General features: G+C 39.6%; 1 protein-coding gene across 1 annotated transcript; it reads right to left on the reverse strand.

Moving 5' to 3' along the window:
• Positions 1 to 15,306: 15,306 nt before the first annotated feature.
• On the reverse strand, positions 15,307 to 17,353 carry LOC139375648 (methionine sulfoxide reductase B1b). Its single transcript, XM_071117450.1, has 4 exons — positions 17,217 to 17,353; positions 16,780 to 16,922; positions 16,499 to 16,616; positions 15,307 to 16,295 (listed from the first exon to the last, which is right to left on the reverse strand). The coding sequence occupies exons 1-4, from the start codon at positions 17,269 to 17,271 to the stop codon at positions 16,285 to 16,287; spliced, it is 327 nt and encodes a 108-aa protein (XP_070973551.1). The 5' UTR covers positions 17,272 to 17,353; the 3' UTR covers positions 15,307 to 16,284.
• Between the last annotated feature and the right edge of the window lie 256 nt (positions 17,354 to 17,609).

The raw sequence follows: 17,609 nt of genomic DNA on the forward strand, positions 1-17,609 counted from the left end.
GAGGTACTGAAGATCCCAGCATCCTCTCTCTCTCTCTCGCTAAGGGCAAAGTAGTGCGGTTAGCTGGCTAAGTATAGTTATCGCAGGGCTAGCAGGCAAGCAGCGCAAAAATGCTTCCAAATGAGAGCAGCTTTCAGGGTATAAGTAAGTGCCAGGCATGCCCATGCAGGAACATATTCCTGCAAGATGTGAGAATTTTTGGAATAATAACAAATGTTTATCAGCCTGTGAAATTATTAAAGATGACAAAGAGGCCGTGGAGGCAGCTGCTGTGGGGAGAGCCAAGCTGATGCCTGACCAACCACCATTAATGGCTTTACTGCACTGCATTGTGGTTATGTATCCTCATTGTCTCTAGTAAAAGGAGAAGGGGTGAAGTTGCCTCCTGAGATGTTCCCGTTTACTTCTGGTCTGATTGTTTCACCGTATTCATTATTCACTGTTAACTAATATGTATAAACTTAATGTAAACTGTTTGGGATCAGGCTTTAGGTTTGGAAAGAGAAATAGCTGAGGCCATCAGCTGGGTTATGCTGAGTGAAAACAGTCAGGGTCTCATGTTAAAACAAATACTTTGACCATGATTACTGGGTTAAGTCCTTATAAAACTGATATTCTATGTAGGGACTGGGGGGGGAATGCACAGTGGTCTTAAATTCAAAGTTTAGTTTTTCTGTAACAGCACCATACCGTGCTGTCAGCAGCTTGTCACAACTAGAATCTGAAATCTAACCTCATTCCTTTGATTGGGATAAGATATCCCCTCAGGTGTGATACAGTTTGGAGATCCAGACACAACATTGGGAGAGAACCACTGGAAATCTAGAGGCCTGAAGTACATTTCTGCTGCTGCTGCTAGATGGAAAAAGCAGATGAATGAGACAGAGTGGCACATTTTCAGCAGTTACAGGAAGACTATGTTGGTATTTCTATCATTAGTCCATTGTTGACATAGTCCCAACATGTTTTGCTTGTCAGCACGCAAGTTTTCAAGATATGTAACTTTCAAAATGCAGAAATCATCCCAGTATGATACATTTAGCATCATATGGTGCTGTGTTTTGCATCATACGGGGGATGATTTCTGTATTTTGAAAGTTACATATCTTGGGAACTTGGACAACTAAATATGGACAATACGTACTCCCAGGAACGATGACATCATGACGACAAGTCAAATACAAAAACAACCTCAGAGGTAACAGAGCATCTGGCCTTTAGTCTACAGGAGTAAGCCATTAGCCCAGCTTTGATAGGTTGTTATCTGAAAGGTGTAATTCACTGTGATAAGACCACCCGTAACAACCTACAGTGAACAGCATATGGACCCACATGAAGTGTGTGAAGTGTACCACGTATACTGTGTGTGTGTGTGTGTGTGGCTGTTTGTGCACCTGTCTGCCTGCATGCCTGTGTTTGTGTGCATGCATGTATGTACACATGGGGTCGTTCTTGACCTGATGTTTCCCTCCTGCAACAAATCTGACCACTTAGCCTAAGCTCAACAATACAGTGTGCATTTCATATACATTACTGCATAGTGGGACACATACAGAGAGAATCCCAAACCACTTGATGATATGATCTATGATGTCATCTATGGAATAAGGAGAGGCCTGTAATCATGCTGGTCTCTTCTTCGTCTGTGATGGCTTCCACAGAGAAAGAGAATGTATCACAAACCAGCTTATCCATAAATAAACAGAAGTGTCCATTGGTGGCTAACCCTTTCAGAGAAACTTCTAGAAACCAAAAAGCAAATAAAAATGAGTAACGAGACTGAGATTTATGTCAGCATGTTTTTCTTTGGAAAAGAGAAAATGTATCTCTATGTTTGATATTCAAATGTGATTACGTGATCCTGATTCTGCAGGACCTTGGGTCTAGGAGTTCTATGATACAAAAATATATTTTTTAAACTATTGTGAGCCTATTCAACAGCTTGACTCAACATCTTGTCAAAGATCAGAACAGAAATAGAGCTACATAATGTATTTCTCCTCAGTAAAACTCCCCCAAACGGCACCCTATTCTCTACATAGTGCACTACTTTGGACCAGAGCCCTATGGACACTATATAGGGAATAGGGTGCCATATGGGATGCAGACATAGTTCCAGGTCTCTGCAGAGGGAAGGAGGAGATAACCTGATTAAATAGTTTCAGGGCCCGCATCGCCATGGCCTGGGACATTGTTTCTTTTGAAGTCTTCCCCTGGTTCGGTTGATGTTTCAAGGTTATCTCTCTCATAGGAAAGATAACACTACAGGACAGGAATCAGAGGTGATGTTTACTAACATTCACTACCACAGCCTTCCTCTAAGTAGTGATAGGATGAGGCAGCGATACAAGTCTAGCAGAAGCAACTCTGGAAACACCAGCTATTTAGTCTTGAATGCATTGAAAACTATTAGTATTTATTATGGATCCAAGGCATCAGCTACTCTTCCTACGGTCCAGCAAAATTAAAATTCAATTCAAATGTTTTTTTACAACACATACACAGATTTCACTACACACTGTGCGCCCTCAGGCCCCTACTCCAGCACTACCACATATCTACAGTACTAAATCCATGTTTATGTGTGTGTATGTGTGTGTGTATGTGTGTGTCTGTGCCTATATTTGTGTTGCTTCACAGTCCCCGCTGTTCCATAAGGTGTTTTTTTAATCTGTTTTTTAAAAATCTAATTGTACTGCTTGCATCAGTTACTTGATGTGGAATAGAATTCCATGTAGTCATGGCTCTTTGTAGTACTGTGCACCTCCCATAGTCTGTTCTGGACTTGGGGACTGTGAAGAGACCTCTGGAGGCATGTCTTGTGGGGTATGCATGGGTGTCCGAGCTGTGTGCCAGTAGTTCAGACAGACAGCTCGGTGCATTCAACATGTCAATACCTCTCATAAATTCAAGTAGGGATGAAGTCAATCTCTCCTCCACTTTGAGCCAGGAGAGATTGGCATGCATATTATTAATATTAGCTCTCTGTGTACATCCAAGGCCCAGCTGTGCTGCCCTGTTCTGAGCCAAATGCAATTTTCCTAATTCCTTTTTTGTGGCACCTGACCGCATGACTGAACAGTAGTCCAGGTGCAACAAAACTAGGGTCTGTAGGACCTGCCTTGTTAATAGTGTTGATAAGGCAGAGCAGCGCTTTATTATGGACATACTTCTCCCCATCTTAGCTACTGTTGCATCAACATGTTTTGACCATGTCAGTTTACAGTTCAGGGTTACTCCAAGCAGGTCCAAGGATGTGCATAGTTCACCAAGCAAATAATGTGGATATATACTGTATACTGTATATATAATTAAAATTTTGATAATATATTACCTACAGCATATTGTATATTACCTCCAACTGATCTGTGAACTGTGTCCCTAACTCACATCCTATAGAGACTAAACATCCTAAGACAAATAGACTGTCACTAATATGAAGGATCAACTACAGCCACAACCAATCTCTACCAGAGATAACAGAACTCTTTTGATCCTTCCTCCAACTTCAAGTTCCTTGACTTGCACATCACTGAGGACCTGAAATGGTCCCACCACACCGACGCCGCGGTGGAGAAGGCGCAACAGCGCCTCTACAACCTCAGGCGGCTGAAGAAATTCGGCATGGCCCATTAGACCCTCACAAACTTCTAGAGATGCACCATCGAGAGCATTCCATCGGGCTGCATCACCGCCTGGTACGGCATCTGCACTGCGCATCACTTGGGGCACGCTGCCTGCCCTCCAGGAAATTTACGCCACTCGTGTGAAAGAATGGCCAAGAAGATCATCAAGGACCTCAGCCACCCGAGCCACGGTCTGTTCACTCTGCTACCTTCTTAGCAGACAGAGACGGCACAGATGCATCAAAGCTGGGACCAAGAGACTAAAAAACAGCTTCTATCTCCAGTCCATCAGACTGTTGAACAGTCATCACTAGCTGGCTACCTGCCCGGTACACTGCCCTGTGCCTTGAGACTAATGCCCCATGTACTGTACAGAGCCATTTATTGCAGGTCAACTCATATTCTGTTTATATTCTCTTGTTTACATACGGTGTATGTATATACTGTATTCTCAACATAGCTCATCCTAATATACATAATGCACTACTGTACATACCATTCTCTTTTCCAAATTATATACCTTCTATACACAACACGTATTTATATTCTGGGTGTGTTTATATTCTGGTCTATACACCACATATTTATATTCTGGGTGTATTTATATTCTGGTCTATACACACCACGTATTTATATTCTGGGTGTATTTATATTCTGGGTGTATTTATATTCTGGTCTATACACCACATATTTATATTCTGGGTGTATTTATATTCTGGTCTACACACACCACGTATTTATATTCTGGGTGTATTTATATTCTGGGTGTATTTATATTCTGGGTGTATTTATATTCTGGGTGTATTTATATTCTGGTCTATACACACCACGTATTTATATTCTGGGTGTATTTATATTCTGGGTGTATTTATATTCTGGGTGTATTTATATTCTGGGTGTATTTATATTCTGGGTGTATTTATATTCTGGTCTATACACACCACGTATTTATATTCTGGGTGTATTCATATTCTGGTCTATACACACCACATATTTATATTCTGGTCTATACACACCACATATTTATATTCTGGGTGTATTTATATTCTGGTCTATACACACCACATATTTATATTCTGGTCTATATACACCACGTATTTATATTCTGGGTGTATTTATATTCTAGTCTATATACACCACGTATTTATATTCTGGGTGTATTTATATTCTGGTCTATACACACCACATATTTATATTCTGGGTGTATTTATATTCTGGGTGTATTTATATTCTGGGTTTATTTATATTCTGGGTGTATTTATATTCTGGGTGTATTTATATTCTGGGTGTATTTATATTCTGGGTGTATTTATATTCTGGGTGTATTTATATTCTGGTCTATACACACCACATATTTATATTCTGGGTGTATTTATATTCTGGGTGTATTTATATTCTGGTCCATACACCACATATTTATATTCTGGGTGTATTTATATTCTGGGTGTATTTATATTCTGGGTGTATTTATATTCTGGTCTATACACACCACGTATTTATATTCTGGGTGTATTTATATTCTGGTCTATACACACCACATATTTATATTCTGGGTGTATTTATATTCTGGGTGTATTTATATTCTGGGTGTATTTATATTCTGGGTGTATTTATATTCTGGGTGTATTTATATTCTGGGTGTATTTATATTCTGGTCTATACACACCACATATTTATATTCTGGGTGTATTTATATTCTGGGTGTATTTAAATTCTGGGTGTATTTATATTCTGGGTGTATTTATATTCTGGTCTATACACACCACGTATTTATATTCTGGGTGTATTTATATTCTGGTCTATACACACCACATATTTATATTCTGGGTGTATTTATATTCTAGTCTATACACACCACATATTTATATTCTGGGTGTATTTATATTCTGGGTGTATTTATATTCTGGTCCATACACCACATATTTATATTCTGGGTGTATTTATATTCTGGGTGTATTTATATTCTGGGTGTATTTATATTCTGGTCTATACACACCACATATTTATATTCTGGGTGTATTTATATTCTGGGTGTATTTATATTCTGGGTGTATTTATATTCTGGGTGTATTTATATTCTGGTCTATACACACCACGTATTTATATTCTGGGTGTATTTATATTCTGGGTGTATTTATATTCTGGGTGTATTTATATTCTGGGTGTATTTATATTCTGGTCTATACACACCACGTATTTATATTCTGGGTGTATTCATATTCTGGTCTATACACACCACATATTTATATTCTGGGTGTATTTATATTCTAGTCTATATACACCACGTATTTATATTCTGGGTGTATTTATATTCTGGGTGTATTTATATTCTGGGTGTATTTATATTCTGGGTGTATTTATATTCTGGGTGTATTTATATTCTGGTCTATACACCACATATTTATATTCTGGGTGTATTTATATTCTGGGTGTATTTATATTCTGGTCTATACACACCACATATTTATATTCTGGGTGTATTTATATTCTGGTCTATACACACCACGTATTTATATTCTGGGTGTATTTATATTCTAGTCCATACACCACATATTTATATTCTGGGTGTATTTATATTCTGGTCTATACACACCACATATTTATATTCTGGGTGTATTTATATTCTAGTCCATACACCACATATTTATATTCTGGGTGTATTTATATTCTGGGTGTATTTATATTCTGGTCTATACACCACATATTTATATTCTGGGTGTATTTATATTCTGGTCTATACACACCACATATTTATATTCTGGGTGTATTTATATTCTATTCCATACACCACATATTTATATTCTGGGTGTATTTATATTCTGGTCTATACACACCACATATTTATATTCTGGGTGTATTTATATTCTAAGTGTATTTATATTCTGGGTGTATTTATATTCTAGTCTACACACCACATATTTATATTCTCGATTCTGACAAATGCTCACTCTAATATCTACTCTGGATTGTTAATTGATCCCATTTGTCATTTCTTTATATAGTGTCTTGTTTAGGTTTTTTGATTACTTGTGACATTTACTGCACCGTTGGAGCTAGTAACATAAGCACTGCACCTGCTATAACACCTGTAAATCTGTGTAAGTGGCCAAGTGACTCCATATTTACTGTGGCCTTCATGTACTCTGCAGATGTTCAGTTACACACATCAAAGCATGATGCATTCTGTGCAAAAACACACTGGGTGCCTTTACACTAGTATGACAAGCATATTTTCAATATAAGTTCATTTGAATGTGTGAGTCCTTATATGCACACACAGTAGTAGAGTGCAGTGTACGGGCCAACTTAGCCTTCTTGTAATAAAACTATGATTAAATCCACTTCAAGGACACAAAGGCGATAAATCATCTTGTTCTGTTGTCGATTTCTAACTTCATATCAAATCCGATATGGATTTGAAACATGTCAATACTATTTTCTTTGACTGTAAATGGACCATTAATCAGACACAGCCTGTCCCCTGTATCATGGTATTTGATGCATTGCTGAGTGTGTGTGGTCTTGAGGGACTATGTGGTGCGGTCTGGGGCAGCATGCAGCATGTCAGAGGATGAAGATGGATGTGGCTCTACGCCAGCCACACATTGGGGGAAATGGAGGCTAACACAGCCAGATGTGGTGTGATCCTGTCCCATTTGACAGGTGAGGGTCCCTGCAGGCTTAGAATGATGTGGACGGAGGGGTATTTATTTAATCCAATAAATACCCCTCTGCCCACTGTCTTGCTAATTAAAATGTTGGCGGAGTAAACATTTTCTAAAATGTTCTAGAATATTTTAGCATGTTAGTGGGATTAAAAATGACTGTAGGAATTACTAAAATTGCAGTTAGGATTTCTCTACTCAGACTGAAAGCCACCAACTGCAAATTGAGAAATCATGTGACTAAACTGAATAAAAAGAAGAAGAAACTGTACTATGAAACAAAGATAAATTACATAAAGAATGATATTAAAAAGCTTTGGATCACCAAATTTTGGGCATAAAGGCAAACTCCACTCCATCATTCATTGAATCAGATGGCTCATTCATTACAAAACCAAATGATATTGCCAACTAATTTAAATATTTTTTCATTGGCAATATTATCATATTTAGACATGACATGCTAGCAACAAACACTGACACAACACATCCAAGTATATCTGACCTAATTATGAAAGACAAGCATGGAAGTGTTTGGAAAAGGTGAAAAAGTGATTGTTGTCTATCAACAATTACAAGCCAGAATGACAGACTTTCAGCATGTTTATAGGGAAGGACATTCAACAAGCACAGCACCTACACAAATGACTGATGATTAGCTGAGAGAAATTGATGATAAAAAGACTCTGGCGGCTGTTTTGTTAGACTTTAATGCAGCTTTAGACATTATCGATTATAGTCTGCTGCTGGAAAAATGTATGTGTTATGGCTTTACACCCCTTACTATATTGTGGAGAAAGAGTTACCTGTCTAACAGAACACAGAGGACATTCTTTAATGAAAGCCTCTCCAACATAATCCAGGTAGAATCAGGAATTCCCCAGGGCAGCTGTCTAGGCCCCTTCTTTTTTCAATCTTTACTAACAACATGCCACTGGCTTTCAGTAAAGCCAGTGTGTCTATGTAAGCTGATGACTCAACACTATACACGTCAGCTACTACAGCGACTGAAATGGCTGCAACACTTAAAAAGAGCTGCAGTTAGTTTTAGAATGGGTGGCAAGGAATAAATTAGTCCTAAACATTTCAAAAACTAAAAGCAACTAAACCTCAACTAAATATTGTAATGAATAATGTGGAAATTGAGAAAGTTGGGGAAATTGAGAAAGTTGGGGTGACTAAACTGCTTGGAGTAACCCTGGATTGTAAACTGTCATGGTCAAAACATATTGATACAACAGTAGCTAAGATGGGGAGAAGTCTGTCCATAATAAAGCGTTATTCTGCCTTCTTAACAGCACTATCAATAAGGAAGGTCCTACAGGCCCTAGTTTTGTAGCACCTGGACTACTGTTCAGTCGTGTGGTCAGGTGCCACTTAGGAAAATGTAAATTGGCTCAGGACAGGACAGCACGGCTGGCACTTAGATGTACACAGAGAGCTAACATTAATCATATGCATGTCAATCTCTCCTGGCTCAAAGTGGAGGAGAGATTGACTTCATCACTACTTGTGTTTGTGAGAGGTATTGACATGTTGAATGCACCGAGCTGTCTGTTTGAACTACTGGCACACAGCTCAAAGGAGATGATCGTGGACTACAAGAAAGTAGGGCTGAACACGTCCCCATTCACATCACCAACAAACTGTCCACTGTCCGCAGCAGCTAATGGGGATCCATAATAAATACAAATATGAACACGTCCCTGGATGGGTGGTGTGGATATACAGATGTAGATGTAGAATTTGATCACTCTGTTCCTTCAATGCAGAAAAATGTAAAACATGTAATGTATTTAAGGTTTAAAAAGGCATCTGAAGTAATAATTTCCACTTTGAAATTTCAGGCTTGATTTTCCCTTACAAAAATGTATCAACCCCTACAAAAATGTATCAACCCCTACAAAAATATCCATGAATTATAATCCACATAATAATTCTCATTTTCTGTTGCTGCCAGATTATTTTCCTGCTGTAGCATACTGGCTCAAATTAAGATCCTACATCTGTCTGTACACGCAGGTGTGTAAATACCCTTAGTGTAGCTACCCCTATGGGACAAGGCATTTCCGTTTGAACATTTACAGGTGTTTTTAACGGCAGTAGTCAGACAACAGAGTGATTGAACTCTCCCATGACGACGGCATTATATGTATGTGTGCGTTTATGCATGTGCATGTGTGTGTGTGTGTGTGTGTGTGTGTGTGTGTGTGTGTGTGTGTGTGTGTGTGTGTGTGTGTGTGTGTGTGTGTGTGTGAATGATGGAGTATGCGGGTCCGTAGGGCCCATGTACACTAATAACCAAGACACACCTGCTGTCTCACTGCTAGGGTCAATGACTATTTGTGTGTCCCTGTCCTCAATGATACCCATTGGACAAAAGCAGCTGCGGTGTGTACTGTAATAAGTACAGTATAAGCGCATCAAGTGCATATTCCTGTTTTTCTGGTGTGTAGCTAAGACTTTCACACTTCTCTGAATGTTACCTCTGTATCAAACATGAACCTCATCCCCCCCACTTTACCGGACATGTATGTGGAGTGTTAGATGTTCAGGGACTGTGGTTTCAGATGAATGCATGACAAGTCTCGGCTCTGGTCAAGCTCATTAACTCAGGTTCAGCAGTGTCCTCAAATCACCTTCAACTCAAGTCCTGTAGATGACTCTGCTTTAAGAAGACTGAGAGAGTTGCATTGTAATGACTAGGCCAGAAAGTACTACGTAAACAATGGAACTTGACTCACATGCATACAGTATTCGTGGATTTTACTGCTAAGCAAATGTAGATTTACATAATATCTTACACATAACAGTTACAGGTAATATGAGGTTAAATCCCTGTGGCTAAAATGTCACTGATCTCGGTGTGGGGAGCTACATGTCAGAGCACAACTGGTCGTCTACGTCTGCCTCAACAGAATACACTGTTCAAACCCGTTTGTGTCTTACCTAACAGCTTTGTGGTCGAGGCGCATACTTCTCTGAGGCAGCCAAAACATTGCTTTGTGTCGGTCTGGGCTGCACTACCCAGGATTGTGAAGTGATGTCTGGTTTCTTCAGCTGTACCCTGATTACACATTTCTGCTGCCCAGTTATCTAACGTTCAGATCATCCTGTGTGTGTGTGTGTGTGTGTGTGTGTGTGTGTGTGTGTGTGTGTGTGTGTGTGTGTGTGTGTGTGTGTGTGTGTGTGTGTGTGTGTGTGTGTGTGTGTGTGTGTGTGTGTGTGTGCGTGTGCATGTGTGTCTGCGTGTGCGTGCACATGTGTGTGTGCGTGTGCGTGTGCATGTGTGTGTGCGTGCACGTGTGTGTGTGTGTGTGTGTGTGCGTGTGCGTGTGTGTCTGCGTGTGTGCGTGTGTGCGTGTGTGCGTGTGTGCGTGTGTGTGTGTGTGCGTGTGTGTGTGCATGTGCATGTGTGTCTGCGTGTGCGTGCACATGTGAGTGTGAATGATGGTGTATGCGGGTCCATAGGGCCCATGTGCACTAATAACCAAGACACTCCTGCTGTCTCACTGCCAGAGTTGGTGACTTTATTTGTGTGTCCCTGTCCTCAATGATACCCATTGGACAAAAGCAGCTGCGGTGTGTACTGTAATAAGTACAGTATAAGCGCATCAAGTGCATATTCCTGTTTTTTCTGGTGTGTTGCTAAGACTTTCACACTTCTCTGAATGTTACCTCTGTATCAAACATGAACCTCATCCCCCCACTTTCCCGGACATGTGGTTTCTGTTGAATGCATGACAAGTCTCTGCTCTGGTCAAGCTCATTAACTCAGGTTCAGCAGTGTCCGCAAATCACCTTCAACTCAAGTCCTGTAGATGACTCTGCTTTAAGAAGACTGAGAGAGTTGCATTGTAATGACTGGGCCAGACAGTACTGTGTAAACAATTGAACTTGACTCGCGTGCACACAGTATTTGGTGCATTTGACTGCTAAGTAAACATTTATTTACGTAATGTCTTACACAGTTTCAGTTAATATGAGGGTCAATCTCTCTGGCGGAAAAAATGTCACGTAGCTCTTCACACCAAGATCAATGTCAGAGTACAGCATGGCACAACTGGTCGTGTATGTACTTATGCCACAACAGAATACACTGTTCAATCCCGTGTGTGTGTGTCTTACCTAACAGCTTTGTGTTCGAGAGGCAGTCAAAACATTGCTTTGTGTTTGGCTGGCCTGCACTACCCAGGATTGTGAAGGGATGTTCAGTCTCTTATAGGACGAGTCATGACTAGAATACATTATATACATATAAAGTGGGTAAAACAGTATGTAAACATTATTAAAAACATTTAAGGATTGGAACCTTAATCTAACTGCCTGTAGCTCAGTACCTGAAGCAAGGATATGCATATTCTTGATACCATTTGAAAGTAAACACTTGAAGTTTGCGGAAATGTGAAATTAATGTAGAAGAATATAACACATTAGATCTGGTAAAAGATAATACAAAGAAATAAATGTGTTATATTTTTTTCTTATTTTTTTTAGCATCTTTGACATGCAAGAGAAAGGCCATACATTCAGATATTATTTACCTTCAGAGGTGAATCTATCAAACCAATTGCCATGATAAAAGTGTTTTGTTTTTGTTGTTGTGCACTATCCTCAAACAATAACATGGTATTTTTTGCTCTAATAGCTACTGTAAATTGGACACTGCAGTTAGATTAACTTATTTTCCACCATAATTTGCAAATAAATTCATTAAAAATCCTACAATGTGATTTTCTGGATTTTTTCCCCCTCATTTTGTCTATCATAGTTGAAGTGTACCTATGATGAAAAATACAGGCCTCTCTCATATTTTTAAGTGGGAGAACTTGCACAAGTGGGAGAACTTGGTGGCTGACTAAATACTTTTTTGCCCCACTGTATTTGGCTGTAAAGACTAGCATGAGGGACAGGAAGTAGATGGCAACAATGAGGTTTGTTTTGAGAACAGTCAGCTAACCTTGTAAGCTACCTAGGTATAACTAGCTAGCTACTAGCTAGTTATATTTCTTTCATGATTATAAAGCCAACAAAATGTTAATAAAAACAGCAAATTATTGACCTAAAAGGCTGGCAGTGTTAGCCCAGTCATTAGCTTATCCTTCAGTAAGGCCATTCTACTGCCAATGTTTTCCTATGGAGATTGCATGGCTGTGTGCTCGATTTTATACACGTCTGCAACGGGTGTGGCTGAAATAGCCATATCCACTCATTTGATGGGGTGACCACATACTTTTGTCTATATAGTGTATGTGATTAATCAACATTGACAGTAGTTCATTTTGAAAAATAGTTTAACAATTAAAACAACTTTAAACACTTCGCTTGAAAGAATCAACACTTCATCACTTCAAAATGTACAAATCAGCTAACTGGTATGTAAAGATTAGATATCTTAGTCTAAACAACAATAGATAATTGAGTAGAAACAAGTAGGATATTATTACTAAAGCAGGATTTCTAGTGATCAAAAAAAATACGAGTCCTGGCCAACCTTGCTCCTCTGATCCCTGACCTACTGGGTGAGCAGACTTCTATTCCAGCCCAGCAATAGCACACGTGATTATCAACTCATTAGATTTGGTAGCAAAGCTCAGCCATGTGGATGAATGGAGACAAGGAATAAAGTATGCTTGTCACCAGAGCGGTTTAAAACATGTTGTGACGTTTAACTTTCCCAGCATAATCCACTGTTAATTTCATGAAAAATTAATCGCAGGCCGTCGGCCACACTTGATGACTTTGACTATAACTTTGACTGTCCTACCAATCCTCGACTTCGGCGATGTCATTTACAAAATAGCCTCCAACACTCTAATCAGCAAACTGGATGCAGTCTATCTCAGTGCCATCCGTTTTGTCACCAAAGCCCCATATACCACCGACCACTGCGACCTGTATGCTCTCATCGGCTGGCCCTCGCTACATATTCATCGCCAAACCCACTGGCTCCAGGTCATCTATAAGTCTTTTCTAGGTAAAGCTCCGCCTTATCTCAGCTCACTGGTCACCATAGCAACACCCACCCATAGCACGCACTCCAGCAGGTATATCTCACTGGTCATCCCCAAAGCCAACACCTGCTTTGGCCGCCTTTCCTTCCAGTTCTGTGCTGCCAATGACTGGAACGAATTGCAAAAATAGTTGGAGACTTAATAAGTTGGAGACTTAATATCTCTCTCAATAACTTTAAGCATCAGCTATCTGAGCAGCGTACGGCTGCAGCTGTACACAACCCATCTGTAAATAGCCCATCCAACTACCTCATCCCCATATAGTTTTTATTTTTTTGCTGCTTTGCACACCAGTATTTCTACTTGCACATCATCATCTGCACACATCACTCCAGTGTTAATTTGCTCAATTGTAATTACTTTGCTACTATGGCCTATTTATTGCCTTACCTCCTTACTCCATTTGCACACACTGTATATAGATTTTTCTATTGTGTTATTGACTGTACTTTTGTTTATTCCATGTGTAACTCTGTGTTGTTGTTTTTTGTCGCACTGCTTTGCTTTATCTTGGCTAGGTCGCAGTTATAGATGAGAACATGTTCTCAACTGGCCTACCTGGTTAAATAAAGGTGAAATAAATAGAAAAAAAAATTCATAACTTGAAAACTAGCACTTGAAACTAGCATAGGCAATAACTACCTGGACGGAAAACAATGAAGCCCACACACACAGCACCCGTTCTACGGGCGTGTGGGGGAGGGTTCTTGAAATGTAATATCCAATCAAAATCTTGCCGCTGGGAGTCAGCGGATACATCTAATTATTGTCATCTATTTTTGAATATTCAATGAGGGTTGTTGACGTCAATGGCGAGAGATGCTACTAGCCTCATTTTATGAATATGTATAGTTACCTCGAGACAAGTCCGATATAAAGTGTTTTTCTCAAAGTTGCTGGGATGTCTTGTGTCCTACTTATATCAGTACACTCATAACAACTTAAGCATGACGGAACTTCTATTAGATCAAATAAACCTCAAGTATTAGCCAAATTCAACACTCATTGACCTCCATGCAAACACACCTTGCTTGGTGGGCGAAACAACGAAAAAACGCCACCTGCTGGAGGGAAACAGATTGTCTTCCTCTTCTTTTCTGACTACAATGACAACAGCCAGGTCAGACAGTTTAACCCTAATGGAGTTGAGATCATATGTTGGTTTTCAAAGGGCGTAACTGAGGGATACGTAGGTCAAAATGTATGCATTTATACTCATGTTTAGGTCTTCAGTGTGTTGATTATATATGTTTAAAAATGTCTGAACTCTGCTTTGTTTTAATGGGCTCTAGTACACTCTCTTAAACATTTAGTCATACAGTAAATGTTCACTACAAGGATCAATCTTTTTAAAGAAAATAAGCATTACACTTGTGGTGAAATCCACAAAAACACACAGCAGCTCCCTCAAGACAGATACAGCAGAGTAGGAACTGCTTCAGAAACATGTCAAGAGCGAGTATGTGATGCGTAAGAGGGCAGTGTGTCTGTCAGTAGTGCTGGTACAGTAAATGATACCCCTCTGAGTCTAGCTGGTCTGCAGGGCCACTCCTTCCCCCACAGGGTCCGTCTGTGCCACTGCCCACAGAATGACTTCAAGCTGGGGCACAGAGAAAGAGACCAACCCTTGTCCCCTTGGTACATAATCAAATAACTAAAAGGCAGCTTGCTGCCAAAATGTTGGTGACACACTGCATCACACAGACGTTAAACACAGTACGGTGTATAATGTTCAGCTACATTTTTTGTGAAAACAATCTACACCTCAAGTTCCACCAACCTAAATCTGGCCAATTCAGGTGAGTGTTTTCCTTACTTTAAAATACTCCTTTCCCACAACCAGGCATGCAAAATGCGCCAAGCTGGGGGGTGTTTTCAGTGGCTCATTTACAGAGAGATAGCCCCTCCAGCTGGACATGAATTGCAAATGTCTATTACCTCAATTCGAATGGATTTCTCCATTTCTGAATAAATAATGAGAGACAATGTAACAGAGGCAATGGTTTTAGTAAACTATAGTCATTTATTGTTATCAATATAATAGAATCATGACCGATAAACAAAGCATCTGCATTTCATCAGTGCAATTGTATTAATACCAGAAAAATCATTGCCAGTTAGAACATGTATTGCCAGTTAGAACATGTATTAATTAAAAGAATGTCATGGGAATCACACAACAGAAGACTCCAAGTCATAAATGACATACGAGATCATATAAATAATAAGCAATCATGCTAGTCAATTCAAGTATGCCATTTCACATGGCTCAATGTGCAAATATACTGTAGCAATGTTAAATCACAAATGGTCCATACAACCCGAAATTCAGCTAATTGTTCAATATTTATCTACATAATATAAGGAAGTGATATTTCAATGAGTAGTATACATGTACATCAAATGCATAGATGTGATAGCAAGCCTGCGTATGTCTTTGGCTAAATTGCAGTGAGAGTTTTTTTCAAGAACATGACACCTTGCACCAACTGTGTCCCCTCCTTACAGAATACATGGTAAGTATATTCAAATAAATAATCAAATAACTAAATACAAAAAAAAAACTTGAATTGCTTCACATGCTTGAACTGCTACAAAGCAATGGAATGCAGCTTAGCATAAAAAGCATATAATCCACCATAGGCTTATATCTTAACGTAACCTATATCTTAACGTAACCTGTATCTTAATGTAACCTATATCTTAAAGATGAACTGCATGCTTATTATAAGAGGTTTTCAAGGAATGCTTTTAGATCTGTGATGCACTGAAAAACACTACCACGTCTATAGAACAACTATCTTGGGGGAAAATAATGTTTCTCTAGACTGTCCCTGTATTCCAGGCTGGTCATAGAGTCATCAGTGTACAGGGTGTCCCTCCTGGGCCTTGTTCCTGTCCACGTCACATACTGACCAGTCCCTTACACAGGGCTGTGATGTGAGGCTACAGCTACCTGCTTGGGCTCCTCAACTCGACTTACTGTTTGTCTGGAGCAAGGTGAGGAGAGTGAAGAGAAAGAGAGAGAGGAGAGTGCATTTCAGTACACACTCAAATAGAAAAGCAAATGTGAGTCAAAATATGGACGTTTTTATTTTGACAAAGGCAAATCCTCATTCAACTAGGTTCATATTAACACAACTACACATAAACCAAACAGTTCTTTTTTCTGATTCGTATTTCGGCACGTTACCTTTATTTGGGACAAACTTGAGCGAGTTGCTGAATATTCAGAATCGTGAGATACCTTCCTCCGGACCGTCGTTGACAAACTCATGGCCCAGTCCGTTACCACACTTCCCACAAAGCACCTGGACACCATTACCACAACATTACACTATTGAGGTAAGAAGAGACACTGATTTTGGGGTAAACAATCCCATTAAAGGCCAACTCTGATATTTACAGCTAAACATCGGGGTTTAGAGGCACAATCTGGGACATTCATGTAAATCTCTAGGAGAGTCAGCCTACCTTGAAGGCTGTGAGTGACTCCATCATCTTGGTGACACTGTCCTCTTTGATGGTCTCAGTGAAGGCAGGCCACGGAGAGGAGTGGAGGAACTTAGACCTGCTGGAGAACAGCGGGTTGTTGCACTGAGAACACACATACATACCTAGAGAGAACCAGGTAGAGGGGTGTAGAGGGTTACGTCATCATTAAGGAAAGATACACATTATGTACGTAACAAGATATTTATATTGCATTATAATACATGTAATGGCTATTTTAGATGTAGTGAGGTTTTTATACAAACCTTGTATAACACATAAGAGTAGTAGCCTAACCTGCAGCTTATATAACTGATTAATTAGCCTGTAGTAACGGTTCAGTCGTATTTAATCCTGAAACAAGAGCAAGTTACAACACCAATCAAATCAAAAATGTGCTTAATCTCATAAATACTCACCTGGTTTGAAATGGTCTTTATAGACCTCGCCATCAAAAAATGAGCAAAAAGACATTCTGAATGTAAAGGAAGAACACTATTTGTGGAGATGAGCTTTGACAGCACCACTTAAATAGACTGCCAGCACAGAATGGATCGGGCTACAAGATAAGCTTCCGCACATGTGACCAAGTTGTATTATGCAAGCTCTGCCCACGGTTCAAATCTTGACCACTAGATGTCAGTGTTGGACAAACAGTGAGACAACAAGTGACTCTTGGAGAAAGTCCTGACGAAGCAAGTGAGTTACAAGAAGCCTAAGTAAGTGATACATCTAAAATACTTTTCGGGACACACGAACAGCGGACACAAATAACTGTATGGTAGATATAGGAGGAAAATAGATCATAAGAA

The sequence above is a fragment of the Oncorhynchus clarkii genome, chromosome 20 (assembly GCF_045791955.1).
Source record: "Oncorhynchus clarkii lewisi isolate Uvic-CL-2024 chromosome 20, UVic_Ocla_1.0, whole genome shotgun sequence".
NCBI classification, from domain to species: Eukaryota; Metazoa; Chordata; class Actinopteri; order Salmoniformes; family Salmonidae; genus Oncorhynchus; species Oncorhynchus clarkii.